Source organism: Ruditapes philippinarum, unplaced genomic scaffold (genome assembly GCF_026571515.1).
Source record: "Ruditapes philippinarum isolate M1 unplaced genomic scaffold, ASM2657151v2 ctg7000_1_1_1_1, whole genome shotgun sequence".
Lineage (NCBI taxonomy): Eukaryota > Metazoa > Mollusca > Bivalvia > Venerida > Veneridae > Ruditapes > Ruditapes philippinarum.
Genome location: NW_026867216.1, coordinates 31,840 through 51,198, shown reverse-complemented (window position 1 = coordinate 51,198; position 19,359 = coordinate 31,840). Strand labels below are relative to the sequence as shown.

Sequence of the window (19,359 nt, the reverse complement as noted above, 5' to 3'; positions counted from 1 at the left end):
AAGACATGTTAGAATCAGAAACTTTATTAACTAAAAATGTATAATGTAAGGAACTTAGGACCAACTCTAACCAAAAGTAATAATATTTTAAATACTGAAAAGGTTTATTTTGTAAAGCATTTTCTGATCAGTTCATACAATAGTGATTTCAGAACAGTAACATTGACGCTTGAGTTTATGCAATTATAACAATAGTGTAACTGACCAACTTTTTATTTGAAAACATGTATGTTATTAACAAAATACTTATAAGTAAATGAAATTGTTAACATACAATTAATTTCTGAAATATATTAACTGCAATGCATCAGACATACATTTGTTGAGTTATTTTGAAAACGTGTCTTTAATTTGGTTTTGTGTATTTTTAATAGTTTCTCTTTCATTTGTTTCTTATAACCTTTACAGTACACTGCTAGAGGCAACATGAATTACCCGCGCGATCAGTGCAGAACAAGATAATTCGAGATAATTCGACAAACTCATGTCATCTGATCATGCTTTGTAATGCACGCTTTTAATTGGTTTAAACATATTTATTTAAGCTCGATTGCGAAACAAGTTCTTGCGACTTAAATTAATCACTTTCGAGACTGCTTCCTGGAACCAACCAGTACTGGTGTCATATGAAGAAACATGGCCGTGACCCGATTAGGGCTTGAACCCATGATCTCTGGGTTGAGAGGTAGACACCTTAACCACTAGACCACCACTTTTCAGTCATGTCTGATATTCTCTACAAATGATGAATGGTTAAGTCCAATTTCGAAAAGATAAATAGCATCATTCTTAAAGTTGAAAGATGAATATTTAGCGTGTTATTTAGAGATTTAAATCTGTTAATATTAATTTTCCTTTTTATATCTATGTACAAACAGTGGACATTTTATAAAATAAAATGAGGATATTAAATGATTTTAAGTTTAAGCATTAATTTATTGAACGAGTTTATAAATGCGAGCCTCTATTATTTTATTCAACGAGTTTAATAACTTTTTAAATGAACTTACACGAATTTAACATTCTATTTATCACATACCAAAACTTAAGATCGTTTGAAGTGAAAAAGGACCATTTTTTATTTGCATGCTTATAGTATAACGCTAACATTAAGCTCGTCTTAACTATATGTTTATTATATTGAAAAAGATGCCACGTCAAAAAATATGCACGGCCGTTTAATACCATTGTTACGGAGTCGCAAAAGCGGCATGGGTATGTGATAAATTTGTATTCACTTGTTTGGGGGGATTATACGTTGTATTTCTATTTTTCACCTGACAGAATCATTCTTTAACAAATGAGCCGCGTCATGACAAAACCAACATAGTGCGTTTGCGACCAGCATGGATCCAGACCAGCCTGCGCATCCGCGCAGTCTGATCAGGATCCATGCTGTTCGCTATCATTTTCTCTACTTGCTATAGGGTTTGTAAGCGAACAGCATGGATCCTGATCAGACTGCGCGGATGCGCAGGCTGGTCTGGATCCATGCTGGTCACAAACGCACTATGTTGGTTTTGTCGTGACGCGGCTCAATTATGTACATTGTGAGAAGTTGAAAAAAATAAAAGCATATGATAGGTTGATTTCAAATAAATGCGAAATTAAATCCGATTTGTTTTTACCATACGTTTACAAGATAATACTTTGAACGGCTTGATATAAAGACCTGTAAAATATTGCAACATACTTTGTAATTATAGAAGAAAGTAATTTAAATCATTTTCTTCACAATAGAATACGAAAGGGTTAATGCTAGTAGAGGCCCATTTATTACTTTATTGCATACCCTGTATAATGTTAAAGTGCATTTTGCATACCACAAGGTGAGAAAAATGGTTTTATATTATAGCAGACAATGCAACATTTAGATAGGTATTTAATAAGAAAATTTGTACATTTAAAAAAAGTAGGATAAGACGTAATGCATTTTTAAGAATGAGATATGCTGTATTGCTATTCAATGTTGTTCCATCACAGTGGGTTTTTTTCTTCGCCTGGTAGGCAAAAAATACTCTGCTACATATAATTATCTTTTAACACTTGTATTCCTATCTTTTAGGTCTTATGTACCTCAACTGACATCTAGTCAAACGCGATTTTCTTCCCGTATCATGTAATTACATAGAATGAGATTGTATTTGTCCTCTCCTGTCAAACATATCGCCCGTCACATTGACAATAATTTCATTTCCCTTCTCTACCTCAAACACCAATTATACAAGTATGGACCTAAATTAAATCCATTAAACTCTATTGCAAACTATTCACGAAATCAGCTGATGGAAAATCGAGTTATGATTTTCATTGCTTACAGCAAGTGAATTACCATTGGCAGGGAGAACTCTTTGATTCAATTTACATTTATTGCATGCTATCTCCAGGACATATATATGGCCATACTAAACATTGTTAGTTTTATTGAGATGAAAATGTTATAATAGAACGATACGACATGTTATTTTATATCGTTATGAATATATCTTGTAAAATTTCAATATCGTAAATAGAAATGACTTGAAATGATTATTATCATTTCAAAATTGTTTCCATTAAACTGTTATGTTTGATTGAACGCATTATGATTCAAACTTATTGTCGGAATATATTACAATCAGCAATAAGTCGGTCCTGTCTATAAACATTAAAATACATATTTCCATTTACTTAAATAAAATTATTTACTTAAATAAAGTTTTCATTTCTTTGAAAATATATTTTTATAATATTTATGATATTTAATTGAGTAGTTTAGTAAACATTTTTTTTCTCTCATAAATATGTAAAATTACCTAAACTTAAAAAAAAACATGATTATGTAAGTAGATATTATTTTGTCTTTGCTTATAAGTGGAAACAGAACAGTTTTAGAATATAAAGATTGAACAAGAGTTTTATGCATTTTAAAAAACATAAAAACAATAAAGTAAAACATGTTGTTCAATGTATTCTTTTTGTACAAAAAAAAATCTTAATTTTTAATAGGTTTATTTTTCTGTTAAAGAAATATAGTGTTTGTATAATAATAAGACAAATTATCTGTGTAAAGTTACTGCTATAAAATTTTTCAATGTACGGCATATACATATATATTCGGTTTTTAAACTTTGGAGTTTTCCTCTTTCAGGTTGGAAATCTAATACCATACCGCTTACTGGCAATATATATAAGCGTTAAGGAATTCCAATCTACAAACATGCATTCTTATATAAGTACACACGTATTATATATAGTGCCATAAAATCTTCCAGTCTTATCAATTATAAATGGCGAAATAAAGTCTTGGCTCGAACTCTTATCATCACATATAAAATGCCCTGTAACTTAAAATGAGCATGTTTTGACAATTTATTTGACTGAAAATTAACTTAAATCAAAGATTGTTTTAATTTTCTTTTATTTAAGCCATTTGTTATAGAAATGATAGATGATATAGCGGTTCACCAAATGAAGTTGTTATTATTTTTAGACAAACTTTATAAGCTGAAGCCATATCTCAATTTTATTTTGACACAAATGGAGACAGCAAGATAAGAAACGTCGCATCATTCTTATAGATTGCCAATTTAAATTCCTGATATTTGTAAAATTTTCTGTCGATTTGATGGAAAATATAAGAATGACACCGCTACAATGTCACCAATATTAAAAACTACTACAGAAGAAAATACAGTTTGCTTTTATTTTGTTTTCATGAATTCAATTAAGAGTGTATTCATCTCAATAAAATGTGTAGTTATTGTTGTTTGATTGTTCACAAATTTGTTAAAGTCTGCACAACAATATGCTGCAATAAAACAGAAACCATCATTTTTATTTAATTACCTTTCTTCCAAAGTTTATATATTAATACTGGTGAAAACATTCTACGTTCGGTGGCAATTGTGAATATTTCTTATCATCTTTTAAAACATATATAATATGTTTAAATGAATTTATATACAGCATAGATTTATAACAATTATGTATACATCTAGAAGGACCTCATATCACGAGTATCTCAAGGTATGAACAAATTTGCTGATGATTCTTAATTCTTAATGACACGAAATGACACTCTTATTAAAAAGTGCATTGGGACGGGCTTGCATTTACCATTGCCGTCAAGGAACAGACTCAATTAAACGAACCTGTAACTTCTTCATTTTGCCAAGATAGACGACCTTCTATAATTCCTTATCATTACTGGACATATATATGTATAATCTAGCAACCATGGCGCCTAATTTTGACTGTTTTTAACAAACTGATAATTTCCTTTAAGGACATGTTCAGTTTTTTAAAAATATTTTAGCTTTATGTAAGACTACTAAATTCTTTAAGCAAGATAGCAATAAAGACCTTTGCAGTATTTCCGGATATAACATACGGAGATTGGTACTGATTGTGATAGTTAAAAATTTTACAATTTGTTGATAAAATGCATTTCTTAACTCTAATATCTTTACAATATTCCATTTTGAATTTGGTTTACACCAATGCTGGGCGATCAAAGACAGTGCTATGCGATCGAAGTCGGTGATTAGCGGTCTGGAAGTATGTTCAATGCTTCCCGTTTCTCTATTTTCGTTTTGTTAGTTAGAAGCAATGTTTGAACTTCTTTAGACAGCTGGCGTTGTAGTTGTTTGATTGAGGAATGTATAATAATATCAAAGCTTGTTAATTCAATTATAGGCCAACAAAAATTCCCCTAAATTTGCTGAAAATGTGGCTTTGTCTTGTTGATTGTCATTAGGATCAAATAAACTGTAAAAGAATCTTAATCAAAATTTATTACGCAAGTTCTTTAACTGCTTATATCAAAATGAAGGGGTCCATATGTTTTTATTAAAATCATTAAAAAGCAGGAAGTCACAATGCTATATTTAGAATTTAGAAAACTCATTAATACAAGAATGCGAACAGTGGCCTAATTAGGTTACTACACGGAGTAATTAAAACAACAGCGTCGGAAAGTTCTTTACTCCATTTATTGTGGATCTGAAGGAAATAGCTTAAAGTTATAAAGTAAGTTAAGTAAATTTGACATTTGACATTTGCTCAGCCCACCATCAGTATCACACACCCCGCCCCCATACAAGAACTTTAATAAAAATATAGATTTTGTTTGTATTTGGAACTTATGTTTTTTACAAAACAACAATATGTTCAAGTTTGGGTACTTCAGCATTTACTTGATTGATTTGTTTTTATGCAAATTTTAACAAATTATAGTAGTTCGATGAGGCTAACCAGTTATTACCAATTTATCCGGAAGTGACAAATACAAGTAGATATATAAACGAAACATATGGCCGACATAAGATCTTATATATAATGAATAGAATATAACTCATCAATTATGACTACGTATTGCTCTTTTATCTGAATTCGTTTATAATATCCGTTTCTCCCATACACTTTTACAATATTTGCGTTATTAACCATGTCATCTTCTGAGAATTCCTTGTGTTTCGGGAATACAGGCATAAAGATGTCCTTCTAAGAACATTTATTACATAAAAGTTTGACAGGGTATGGCAAACAGTCAATAAAATTGTTTCCGTCAATTCACATCCATTACAGCAGTTTATCTTTCTTTAGCACTTTTTCACTGACGTATTTTCAACAATTGTTAAAGGGACTTTACTCGGGTGTTTTTAATATGAAAACACTCGAATTGTTTCATTAGACTTGTTTACAGTTTATTGTAGATGCGGACCGAAAACGTGTCTTTAAAATTGCCGATCATTGGTTCACTATATATTTTTCAAAAATAATCCTTTAACTGTGTAAATTGGCCCACGTTAAGGCGTATTAACTTAAATTCAACTACAATTGCGCAAACACTCGATTTTCAATTTAATCTATGTATTGTCTGATACATATTTATCCATTTTGTATATAATAATATGTCAATTTCAACACAAGAGCCTTGATATAAATTGCAAATGAAATCACATTTTGAATAAACTTAATGATAACTGTATGTTTGTTAATAGTTTAATCAATTCATACAGGCTGATGTATGAACAGAAAATTACAATTTTTTTTTAAATTATAGATATTATCTAATTAACGAACTTTTCGGTAACCTCATCTTTCCATTTTTTGTAGAACAGTCTGCATGCATTAGCAGGCCAACAGAATCGTTGATGGTACAAGAAGAGTTAAAGGTCACAACGTTTACGTAAAACCATTTTACGCATGGACACGCCCGTTTAACTCACAACGAGTGTAAAATGTCCATCGGTAAAAATGTTGTGAGCAACTTCCGTTCCTCGTTGTGAGCACCCATCTATGACGTTTGACACGATAAACAAGGTGAGTTTTTCATAATTTTTGAAGATTACAGACATTTATGTAAAAATATCAGAATGCAGTTAGCTAGCGATGTGTTTTCCGAGTATGCACATGTAAAGATAATGCCTGTTGGTGGACAATTTGATGGAAATACCGTGCGACGCAGTCACTCGGGGTAGATGGAAAACTGGAGACAACTTCTCTCCGGACCAAATTTAACATTGAAAACGTCGATTTCTGGTGACGTTTTGTGCATTCTTACCTAAAACAGATGCCCACAAGACTTCAGCGTAAATTATTATCTGAAAGTCTTCATAGAAACGAAGATATACCCTTTTTGCTTTAATCCTCGCTGTGAGCACCATAACCTCGTTGTGAGCAAGACAAGCGCAGTGCGTGTCTTGTTTTAATATGTAATTCAAATGGCGAGAATACAATTTTCAATCTACCAAAAGCAATCAAAACGTTTTTGCACAATAGTTTTTCTTTGCAATATTTCGTCTTTTTCTACATAACTTGGCCAGTCTAACATGAATGAAGCTCAGGATAAATACATGCATGTTTATTTCACACAGACTGCCCTCGATGTTAACTCTGGCAACACGAAGTATATGCAATTAAATACATAATTCACCTCCCCTTATTAGTTCACCACCATTTGTACAAACAGCAAAACATTTGAAAAATCGTAGGAATATGTAGGGTTTTTTTTGTTTACCACTATCTATTAAGCTAAGAATATACTTGTGTAGTGTTAAAAGTTACAACACACTAAATAAGTAATCATCCGCGAAAAACGATAGTCGCATAATAACAGATTCATATAAGGACATTATGGCCAATCTTAAATGTTTTTGGACAATTTGACCTTGTCTTGCTCACAACGAGGTTATGGTGCTCACAACGAGGATTAAAGCAAAAAAGGGTATATCTTCGTTTCTATGAAGACTTTCAGGTAATAATTTACGCTGAAGACTTGTGGGCATCTGTTTTTAGGTTAGAATGCACAAAACTTCACCAGAATCGACGTTTTCAATGTTAAATTTGGTCCGGAGAGAAGTTGTCTCCAGGTTTCCAGCTACCCCGAGTGACTGCGTCGCACGGTATTTCCATCAAATTGTCCACCAACAGGCAATATCTTTACATGTGCATACTCGGAAAACACATCGCTAGCTAACTGCATTCCGATATTTTTTCATAAATGTCTTTAATCTTCAAAAATTATGAAAAACTCACCTTGTTTATCGTGTCACACGTCCTAGATGGGTGCTCACAACGAGGAACGGAAGTTGCTCACAACAATTTTACCGATGGACATTTTACACTCGTTGTGAGTTAAACGGGCGTGATGGACATTGTCATTCTTTTAAAGGTTTTCCTAAAATCAATGAATGTGAATAATTTCCAAATATTTAATTCTATACACATAATTTTGTAATATTTTTTTCATTTTGTCAGTAAACAGTCTTATGTATAACTAATACATTTTAAAAGTATCTTAAAACGAACATATGTATAATGAAATAATATTGTTTACTGAATGAGGGAATGCTATTTACGTTGAGATTTTATTTGACAAATTGAAACACAATTTTCACTGGTTGGAGAAACGTACCTTCAGGAAACAGTCGTATAGCTGACATCAGCACAGATAATGTACTTTCGAGAATCGATTCTTTGTATTTGTTTTGCTATCCTACGTTTTTTAATGTCTGACAGTAAATTTAGTGATAATTCGACATAAAATAAATCTAAACAGACACATATATTATAATACAGGCAGATTATTTATGGTTTTCACTGCCATTAAATATTCTTCAGAATGTGTAAGTAAATGTTCACGGCTTCATCAGGTTCATCACCCAGTAGCTCTTACTTCTCTTAATGCAAACAATGTCTGCCTTTGAAGGTAAAATCTAACACAAATATAAGTTATAAGTATAAAAATTATACATGTTAGTCAATTGCTAAAGAGCTTAGATTTACTTTTACTTTTCCGGGTGACTATAATATGTTAAACGTTTATGCAAAGACACAGCATCAACAGTGCAATAGAAGATAAAAGTAAATGTGTACACCATGTCAGTAAGGAAACCAGTGATGGTAACATCAGTCGCGGATATCTAAAGCAAGAAAAAACTTTGCATCATTGAGGAATATCTAGAAGACCTCCCAATAACAAAAGTTAAGGATCTTGTCTCGATCGCAGTTATGTCTATCAGGAACAAGTTACATATTTTCCAGAGAGATACCTTTGCCAAATTCTGGCAAACACCATATCTACTGTAAACCTCCTCCATATCACCGGATCAACACTTCTCCCATAACCAAATATCCAACGTTGAAGATAGCGTTGGTTTGGTCATATACTACGAAAAGAATACACTGTTATCCATTAAGTTGCCATGAGGTTGATACCAGCAGGGGAAAAGGGAGGAAAACCAAATGAAACTTGGAGAAAGAGATGGCGGCTGAATGATGAATTAGGGGCTAAAACCAGACAATGGGTATGGACAGACTTCGTTAGAGATACCGCTTATCACATGAATAAAGCAGTTTGGAATATGTTGAATAATAAATGATGTGCAATAAAAGCTGTAGAAAGCAAAAAAAAAATCTAAAAAACTAATATCTTTTTGAGCAAATTAATGAGTCTAAGAAAAACAAATTTAATATGGTTAATCATAGAGTCACGGTCAAAACTCATTATTCTTATCAATAGTATTATGGCGTAAATGAGACATCATTTTAACTAATTTAACAATATGATAAACATATTCTCTATTTCATATTTTCATTTGGTTGTTTATCCGAAACGGTAAAAAAGTGTGACAAATGTATAAAAATGATGGAGTTTCACACGCGACAGTAACAAATCGAATATCTCGGGATATAAACTCGATCATAACTGAGTTAAAAGCTTCCAGGACCGTTGATATGATGTTTTTACCAGTTTTGTGAAAACAAATGATTTATTGGCACTAGCCGATGAGTTTGTTAGGCTTTGTATCTCTTGTAGAAATGTTATAATGACTTTGACACTAATAATGTGTGAAGTATCTTAGTACAGAACACGTCGAACAAAACAAATAAAGCTAATGTTGATATACATATACATATGCACCTTTTATCATACATGTATTGTACATGTTTTGCCAATTAATTACATTACATAATATTTTCGTTTTCATTTTAATTCAAATGGTCCTTCAATTGATTATTGTTTATTTCTGCTACTTTAAGACAATTGTGCAATATTTGCAGACTAAATATCAACTCAATTGTATTCAAGTAGATATAACATATGAAAAATAATTTGGGTTCTTGTGAATAATGAATTAGTTTTAGCGAAATAAAGACAATGAGTTCCTAGTTGAAATAAGTTACAGCAAATTGTAAAGCGGTTCGATGTGTAAAAGGCATAAAGCCAAGTGACGGTATCGACAGTTTTCAACTATAATTACATTAGATATTTCTGTCTCTAAACACAAATTTGTTTCACAAAACCATACATCTACATTCTTGTTTAAACGCTCAACCTGAATGATTCGAAAGCAATTAGCCAATGTCACTTATAGAGAATCTGGCAAGCATGGACATTCTTGCAGTCCAACCGTGCTCCTTACTGCTGGTAACTACCAAGTCTTTATATTTTGATATCGAAATCTCGTAATGTTCAAAATTCAAAGCTAGGCAAATCCACAGCACAATTTCAGTAGATTAAGGGTTAAGATATATCTGCACCCTCAATTTATATATATAATGTATAAGGGTATTAAATAAACACTGACTATGGTAAACTAATTTAATGTATCTATCACGAACCACCTAACGGCTATAGCTTCGCTGTTATTATACAAATTTCATACATGAATTGTATTCTTGAACCTCAGAATTTTTTTCTCTTGTTTTAGCATAAAAACTTCAAACTCAAATGATATGATATAAATATGAAACAAACGGAATAAATAGGATATATATAAGACTAGTATAGACAAATTATAGAAAGAAAGAAGCACAAACTGATGTCGAAAACGGTTTTATTATCAAACCCATTTCTGAAAACTTTGCACAAAAACAGGATGAAAGCGCTGTTTCTTGCTTTTACTATCTACAACAAGTTAACTTTATTAAGACAACACAAAATTAATGCCAACATTTATAAGACGGGGAAAACTACATTTCTAATTGAATTATGTCAACTTTCTAGCTCGAGTTCATTTGTCAAATTTATGGTGGTGCTTGTTTGAGACTGTTAAATGTTGACTAGTCAAGACAATTATGTAATATGCTGGTTTGTATGCTTTAATTAAAGCTGATATTTTACAACGGGCAAAGCTAGACGACTATATTTACATGCTGCTGGTAGGAGGAATGGTGCTTAAATCTCAACATGTTTATGCTGAGGGCAATGGCATAAGTTTACTTGGGAAACATAAATAAAGCAATTTAGCCTTACTTGTAGACTTGAAAAAAAATCTTCTTTAAATCTATAAATCGTTTAGTAATATTTCTAAAATTGTCCTTAAGTGCTTCACGTTAAACATTGAATGCTTAAGACGACACGCTTTTAAAATATGATTGATCACCTACCTATTGTATGCTACAATCTTTAATTACCAGAGTGGCGATAATTGTTGGCTTGGTTAATATTTCAAACATGTTCGACACATGAATAATTTGTGAGCCTCTATCTCTTCTAATCAATGGCAAGTATCATTCTTGTCAATGAAGTAGCTTTCCTTTTTCCGATACAAATCACTTTAACTCTTGTCAAGTTTTCAATTAAGTAATAACAGAAGATCTATTGCAGACTTATTAAAGACCAAAGAGTAATTGCTTACATTGTCTGTCATATGAGCTGACGATAGCAGATTATGCTTGAAGTATTTAAAGTGTTTACAAAGGCTTGTTTTTACACCAGTTCAATGAGGCTTAGAAGAACGAAATAGTAATCAACATCTGCTGTTGTCGAAGTTCTTCCTGTTTTGTTTTATACCATTTGTATTGTTTGTATGGGGCCATTTTCAAGAACAAAGACATTGCAATTTCAGAATATTAGAAACATCCTGATATGAAAAAAGTAATCAACTGGTCATAATTGCAAAATGAGTACCATATTTAAATGTCATATGTCAAAATACGACATATGTTATGATTAATACTTTATGATTATGCTACAAATGTCTTAAAATCAACCTTTATAACAGGCTGACAGAAAGGGATTTTTTACAGATGTTTTCAAACAAGATTTATCAAAAGTTTTTGTGTCCGTTGCGACCTGACTTGAAAGTATCTGTGTTGATTTTCCTTCAAAGGACAAAGATTCAACTAAAACAAAATTGTGTTTCCTCTACAAAATTTAGAACGTGAAAGTATCATATGGTAAAGTAAGGGATTTTATATCCTTGAGATTTAATAAGGACCAATCACTGTCTGTTACAAACTTTAATATGTTTAAATATGGTAATTTAGCCATAACAGAATAAAATAACTGATTATAATCTGTACATTTTTGTAAAAATGAATTAACAAATATCAAAATTAAAGTAGCTTAAAAATCAAAGTAATTCTGATTTATAAGTTAAAAATAGACGACTCAAACGCCAATGCTATATAGATACAAAGTGACAATTTGCTCATTTTTGTTCACTGTCAAGTTGAAATGAATTAGTAATATAATATAATATTCAAAGATTGGCCATAATAATGAGGACTGACCAATAATTGATATTGGAAAAGGTATATGATACAATGTAAAACAACCTAAATTATAAAAAGACTACCCCGATCATTTTAAGAATATAGCGTTACCGATACATTCTAAACAATAGTTTGTCACGTGAATGATTGATTTTGATTCATAGTAAAATATTAGATTGAATACAATTATGGGTAAATGTCAAGTTATTTTTTTATTTTTACCTGCTGCTCACTGACCATTTATACTTTGATTGACCATTTACACATGATTGGGCAAATTGTAACTTAAAACTAATTTATTTAATCAATTGTAATTTTGAGAAATCTTACTGCTGAAACCGAAGTTGCTTCGCTTTTTTTGCCAAGCCAACCAACACATCAGTGCCGTTTATCTATACTAATGACTTATTACCTTGAGGTTTTCATCTTGTTATCTTTTAAATTAATAATGGCCTGCTCCAAAATCTAGAAACGATGGACAAGACAGTTTAAGAAATTCAGCAATTTAAGGGTCAAGACGGCATATTTTGCTTTCTATTTTATAAAGAATGTCTTCTCTCTAACTTCCTGGAATTTTAACGTTTCATCATTTCTTTCTATTGAGGAAGCGTTTTAAAAAAAATGATTGTATGATTGATATGTGTAACATGTCAATTTCACCCTTTTTCTTCTATCTCTATTAGAGCAATCAGCACGAGTTACATCGAGCAATCTTTGCTCGTAATTCAGTTAATGCTACTAATATTTCATTGAACAAGACCGAATTATTGACAGAGTTCTTGCCAAGATAGCTAATTGGTTTTCGATAACAATACGGATCTGGGTTAGTTAACAATCATAGAGCTGGAAAAATATAACTGAAATGAGATTTCATGTTTTGTTTTCTGAATTAGTTAGTACTTTTATAATATGTCTGTACTTTATAATAGTTTGTACTTTATATTAGTTACACGTAGTTCGTAATTTTACAGAATTTTGAATTCACTTTATATTTATTTGTTTTTACTCTATAAAAAAAGTGTGTGTTTTATAAAAGTTTGTATTTTCATACAAATTGTACTTTTTATTATATGCTTATAAATAAAATATGAATAAGTTTTGATGAAATATAATTCATATTTTCATTTTCTGTATTTTCACTGAAAGGTTATTTTTCACTGTGGTGAAACATATTTTGTGTATTTTCATTGGTATTTTTCCGGATTTAAGACAAGTCATTTTAATTTATAGGTCAAAGAGCACATGTATAAACAGAAATACGGGATTTATTTTTATATTTTCATACCTCTCGATGAGTTTTACTTTATATTATGTTTTCTAATGTACTTTATATCAATTTGTATATTATTTGTAAATTGTACTCCGTATGCCTTTCCGTTTGTACCCATTGTTTGCAAATGCTAGAAAACTTATTTCACAAGGTCACCAGATCAGATAAGGTAGCCGACAGTCAAGTTACAGAGTCGTTTTATAATTAAGAATATTGTAATAAAAATGCAAAAAAAATGTTATGTTTTCAGTAGAATTTTTTTTTACATAATGATAAGAGAAACAGGTAAAAATATATTAACATTTTTTGTCAAGCATACAAAAAGGAATTCACGAAGTTAGAATTGTGAATTCATGAAGTTGTAATGGCCCTACCGGTCTTTCGTACCAATTTACAAAATATCCTGCCTACCATAATCAAAAGTAAGTCGAATTTATAGTACAAGTTATAAAGCAACATGTTTCAAAATGATGCATTTGTACAGAAATATAAACAAAAATTCATTATAAGTCAACAAAGAATCCCTTTATTTACAAATCAGACACGAAGACAAAGAAAATCCAAATGTTTAAAATGTTAAGAAAATATGACTAAACATTAAGAACAAGTTAGTGTCGTAAATAATTACTTGATCAAGATATTGCTTGTAATTATGAAAACAAACATAATCAGATCAAATAACTTCCTTCTTGTTATCGATTACATGCTACAACTTTTATTTCGTTTTAACTATATATAATTAACTATACTTGGAAAATATACATCTATAATTGAGTTATGTCAGCTTTCTTGTTGAGGTTCATTTGTCAAAGTTATGGCGGTGGATTTTTTTTCCAGACCGGGATAAGAAGTTATTCTACAGACAAATATCTACACTGAATTTGTCCCTAAAATCCGAAAACACAAACAATTATAAAGTCACAATCTTACTGAATGATAAAATTCAGACTGACTTTGAATCTAGCAGAATTAAAAAGAATCCGTTTTAAATCTACATGTTCTTATAAATGTGACATTCTGCTCAGTTTTTCACTGTCAAGCTGAAATAAACTAGTTGAATATTTCAAAAAGTTGACTATTTTAATGGTGATTGAACAATGCTTGATAGTTATAAATGTTTGGGATAAAATATAAAACCTGCCTAAAATATAAAAAGACTGACCCACACAAACCATAATTTCCAAAGGACATTTATAGACATTTTATGTGGTCCATTAATTACTCAGGTGACGATTATTATAAAATTGAAAATAAATAAGACAAAATATAAAGTTATTTTAATAATACCTGGACACTCAACCATTTACTCTTGCATGGGCAAAATGTCACTTTAAGAAAAGTAGAAAATTCAGTGATGAACTTATTATTTATGATACATGCAATGTTGAATAATTAATATTCACGTTTTGCTGTTTGAAATAACTGCAGCTTACTGTTTTTATGTTATAGCCAAAATTTTCTCTTTAACGCTTAGGAACAGAATAAATAAATGGTGTGAAGAAGAAAATATTTTCTGTGATGAACAATTTGGCTTTCGTGATAATCGTTCTACAGCTGACGCCATTTTTTTGCTACATACTGTTATTCAAAAAGTTTTATCGAAAAAGGAAAAACTTTGGTGCGCTTTTATCGACTACCAAAGGGCATTTGACACTGTTGTGAGAGATGAGCTATGGATAAAACTACTTCAATCTGGCGTTAGCTGTAAAATGATTAACATGATTAGAAATATATATAGTAATGTAAAATGTTGTGTGAAAATATCTTCTAGTATGTCTATGTCAGATTTTTTCGATGTAACGTTGGGTTTGAAACAGGGAGAACCATTGTCTCCTTTGCTATTCATACTTTTCATAAATGATATTTCTGCAAATATTGATATAAATGCAATGACTAATAAAGATCTAGAGCTATTATCTATGTATATGATACTTTTTTGCAGACGACATTGTACTGTTCACAACTGATCCTAATAGTTTACAGGCACAGTTAGACAAAATATATGATTACTCGTTAAAGTGGGGTTTGAAAGTCAATGTAAATAAGACAAAAAGTGTGTGTTTTGAAAAGAGAAGAACTGATCATAATAACGTCTTTTTTATAAATAATGAAAATATTGAAATTGTTGATAATTTCACATATCTAGGTGTTAAATTCTCATACACTGGAAATCTTCTAAATGCAGTTAAATCGTTGTCAGACCAGGCCCTTAAGGCATACCATAATCTGATGTTTATTTTTGATAGAGTTAAATTAGATATCAAAACCAAATTACAACTTTTTAATTCTATGGTTGTACCTATTTTGCTTTATGGATCGGAAATTTGGGGTGTTTACAATTTCAAAGAAGTAGATAAACTACATATAAGATTTTTAAAAATATTTGTTAGGAGTACGTAAACAGACACCAAATATGGCAATTTATGGAATTAGGGATATTTCCATTGTCTATTGTTGCAAAAGAGAGAGCACTCAAATACTGGTTGAAAATTAAAAATTCTGTAAACATGCCTATTTTTAATTGCTTATATTGACCAATGCAACAATGTAAATATTTCTTGTTGGGCAAGTCGCATTCATTCCATTTTAGATCACCTTGGATATTCGCATATAAGACTTAACTTCGATACAAGTATGAATTATTTTCCTCTGTTTAAAAAGAACATTACGTGAATCAGTTTATACAAGAATGGAATACATCGTTAAATAATATATCTAAATTTAGATTTTTACAGACAATTTAAAAATAACATTTAGCTATGAAACTTATTTAGATAAGATTACCAGTGATATGCATAGAAAACAATTTACATGTTTAAGACTTTTGTTCACACAATTTAGAGGTAGAACTAGGCAGATATAGTAGATTAGATAGAGAAAATCGTCTATGTAAAAATGTTGTAATCAAAATGTAACAGGAAACCGAATATCATTTTTCTCCTATGTTGTACAAAATACTCTCAAATTCGACAGAATATCCTTGGTAACATATCATGGCCTCCTTGAATAAATTTAATAGTATTATGTCTTGTAACAGCAAAAAGAAACTGATTTTATTATCGAAATTTATTAAAGAAGCTTTTGAATTTGCGTAAATATACCCTTGAAACTTTAACTGTTTCATGAAAGTTTTTGTTTGTATGAATTTGTATTGTTATTATACTATTCTGTATTGTATGTCTTTGCCATACTTCATGTGTTTTCTTTGTAAATGGCCAAAGGCAATTGATTTGCTGGTGATGCTAATAAATTTGAAACTTGAAACTTGAAACTGTTTTTATGGTTGTGGTTGTTTTTGTTTAAATTGTTTAGTTCAAACTTTGGTAGATATCATGAACTCAAATTAACTGAGCTATAACATTGGCAGGAGAGATTTCATTAAATTAATTACAATTTAAAGAGAGAATGTATTGTTTGGCGTGACAGGATCGATTCATAAAATGATGACAATGTCAACAAATTCTTTAAATAGCCTTCATCAGATATCTAGACATCACCGTTTGACATCATGTGCCATCGCGCATTGTGGATAGAATAAACTTGAGATATAAGAAGATGTTTTTGTAAACATTTTTATAATAATTGCAAACAGAAGCCTTTATTCTTATTTGAAGAGAAGACTGAAACTTCTGCTGATAATGTGTAGCACAAAGCTTTCATACCTACACACCAATCAGCAATGAATCAGGGTTTCTCTCTTTAAGGTGACATTGTGCTCATTTTTTTTCATTGTCAAATTGACTATATAATTAATTCAAAAGATAAATTCTTGAAATGGTGATTATGCAAAAGTTGTTGATATTGGTAAAAGTTAAGGAAGCCTAAAATATAAAAAAAAGACAGTCCAACACGTTTTATTTTTACAGGTTATTTCCAAAGGATAATTACAGAAATTTTCTTTAGCCACTGTGTTTAGTCGTTAATGCGAAGAAAATCATAACATTGAAAAGAATTATGTCAAAATGCTAACTTTTGTTTCTCACCTGCTCATTCATTACTCGTTCATCAAATACCCTTGCATGGGTATAATGTCACTTTAATCGCTGCATGCTCAAGTTGTTTGTTTTTGCCAACTTCAACTCCTTTTCTAAAGTCTTATTCAACATATTCGTATGGGCGTGTTTTGTAAATAAATGCATCAGGTCCAAAATATACAAGCAAATCAATAATAACAATTACAGTTGTTGTTTATCTTCACAATTTAATCTAATTTTAATTCATTTCAGTAGCTACCACAGAATGCACATTCCCAGAATATATACAAAGTCCTATAGACGAATCAGGATCTCCAATGCCTTGGACAACACAGGTGTCATTACTCAACCTAAGACACGAGCCAAAAGTAAGACAAATGCAAGAAGTTTTTGTGCATGGTTCACTAATATGGAGTCAAAGCACAAAGAATCGATGGCCATGTGACCGGAAGTCAAGACACGTTCATTACAGAGCAACTTCCGGTATACAAGGGAGTTGCTCAGAGAAAACAAATCTACATAACCGAACATGTTTAACTGAAGAGAGATTCGATCATTTCAAAGTCATAGAATATGGATCAGAAGGGTAAGCGAACCAAACACTTGATTAATTAACGTTTTACTTTATAGCTTTGTTAAACGAAATAATGATTTTTATACTCATGACTTCTGACTGCATTTGATTCAATATCACGTTTATGATACGGGGATGTCATAGGCTTTGACATGCCCGGCTTAAGACTCAATGATAATTGGCGAGGTTTTCCGAAAACGGAACAGTCGCATTTTTCGGTGCATGAAATACCGAATGACACCTTTAAAACGAAAATGTAAAATAAAAAAAAAATAACGAAATTATCTTATCTGACATCCCCGTTTATAGGCTTGCCAATTTTCATATTAAATATTTAGTCAAGGAAGCGGACTGAGTGTTTATTTCAATATAGTTTTTATGTTATATAAAAATGCATAAATTCACAATGATCATACGACAAGGTTCACTTTATTATAACCTAACAGTGCTGTTACTTTCATCGGCTGGACAGACTTAAAATATGTAACTTGCAATGGTCATGTGCTAAAATGCTCTTGAAAAGTCAATGGATTACCAGCATATGTTTGCATTAGACAGGACTGATTTTGAGAGTTTGGCTCCTTATAAGATGCTAGAGGCATTTTGTAGTACAAGTGGTATCTTGGTGTATTTTACCTATTTAAGGTATGCTGAATCCGATAAAGGTGGATACCAAATTGAAAAACTTGATCTTGACCAGTGAAATGGCCATTTAAAATGACCACTAAAATGGCCGCCAAATTTCTTTATCATAAATGGATGATAGATCAAATAAAACTTTTAAGGAAAGGAAAAGCCTGAAATTTGTCATGGCCCAGTTACACAGACGGTCGGTCCCCAATCGGTCATTTAATTTTAAATTGACTCGCTATTATGATCGGTTGTCATGCGTGATTTTATTTCTGGTTTTCTGTGTAAACGGCCATCGGTGACAGAAAGCAAACTCAAACGGGAATGGGTCGATGATTAAATGCTGAAATACTTTTGATTTTTATCGCTTGTAAATCGGGCGTAACGCTGATTAATCGGTGTTTGATAGCTAGTCATCAGTGGTTAAACATTTTCCGTCAGATATGGCCGGTGATTCATATTTTGTTATCTTTGTCCGATCGGCGATATCGGTGATTAAGAGCTTGCACATCTCGTGATATAGGTTGCCGTCGGTAATTTTTAAAATATTTTCACCGATCGAGAATTTTAAACGTGTTTAAAAATCCCAACCGGTAATTTTTCACCGACGAAACTTATCTTTCCCCAATAGCAGTTGATAGGTGGAAAACAGGTGACCAATAGGTGATGTCGGTGATAAATACGTTGTCATCGGTTCACTCCATAATTTGGCTAAAAAAACTACCGATCAATCACCGATGGCTCTGTGTAACTGGGGTGTCACAAAGCATGTAAAAAAACAAATCCAATATGGCCGAAAATCCAAGATGGCATACATTTTTCTAAATGCCAATATAATAGTAATATAGAAATAATATTAAAGATAGTACTGAAATCTTAAAGGCATTTACGCAGCGAACACTACACTCTTTCCTGTCCTATCT

At 31.3% G+C, this 19,359-nt stretch overlaps 1 protein-coding gene across 2 annotated transcripts in view; it reads left to right on the top strand.

Moving 5' to 3' along the window:
- Positions 1-19,359, top strand: part of LOC132735325 (uncharacterized) — a 50,316-nt gene that overhangs the window by 10,687 nt on the left and 20,270 nt on the right. Inside the window, exon 2 of one of the 2 annotated variants that reach the window (XM_060722266.1) lies at positions 17,488-17,818. In XM_060722266.1, the coding sequence (XP_060578249.1) occupies positions 17,488-17,818 (331 nt within the window). Of the gene's footprint in view, positions 1-17,484; positions 17,819-19,359 lie in introns of both variants that reach the window. The other variant, XM_060722265.1, reaches the window with a different exon arrangement.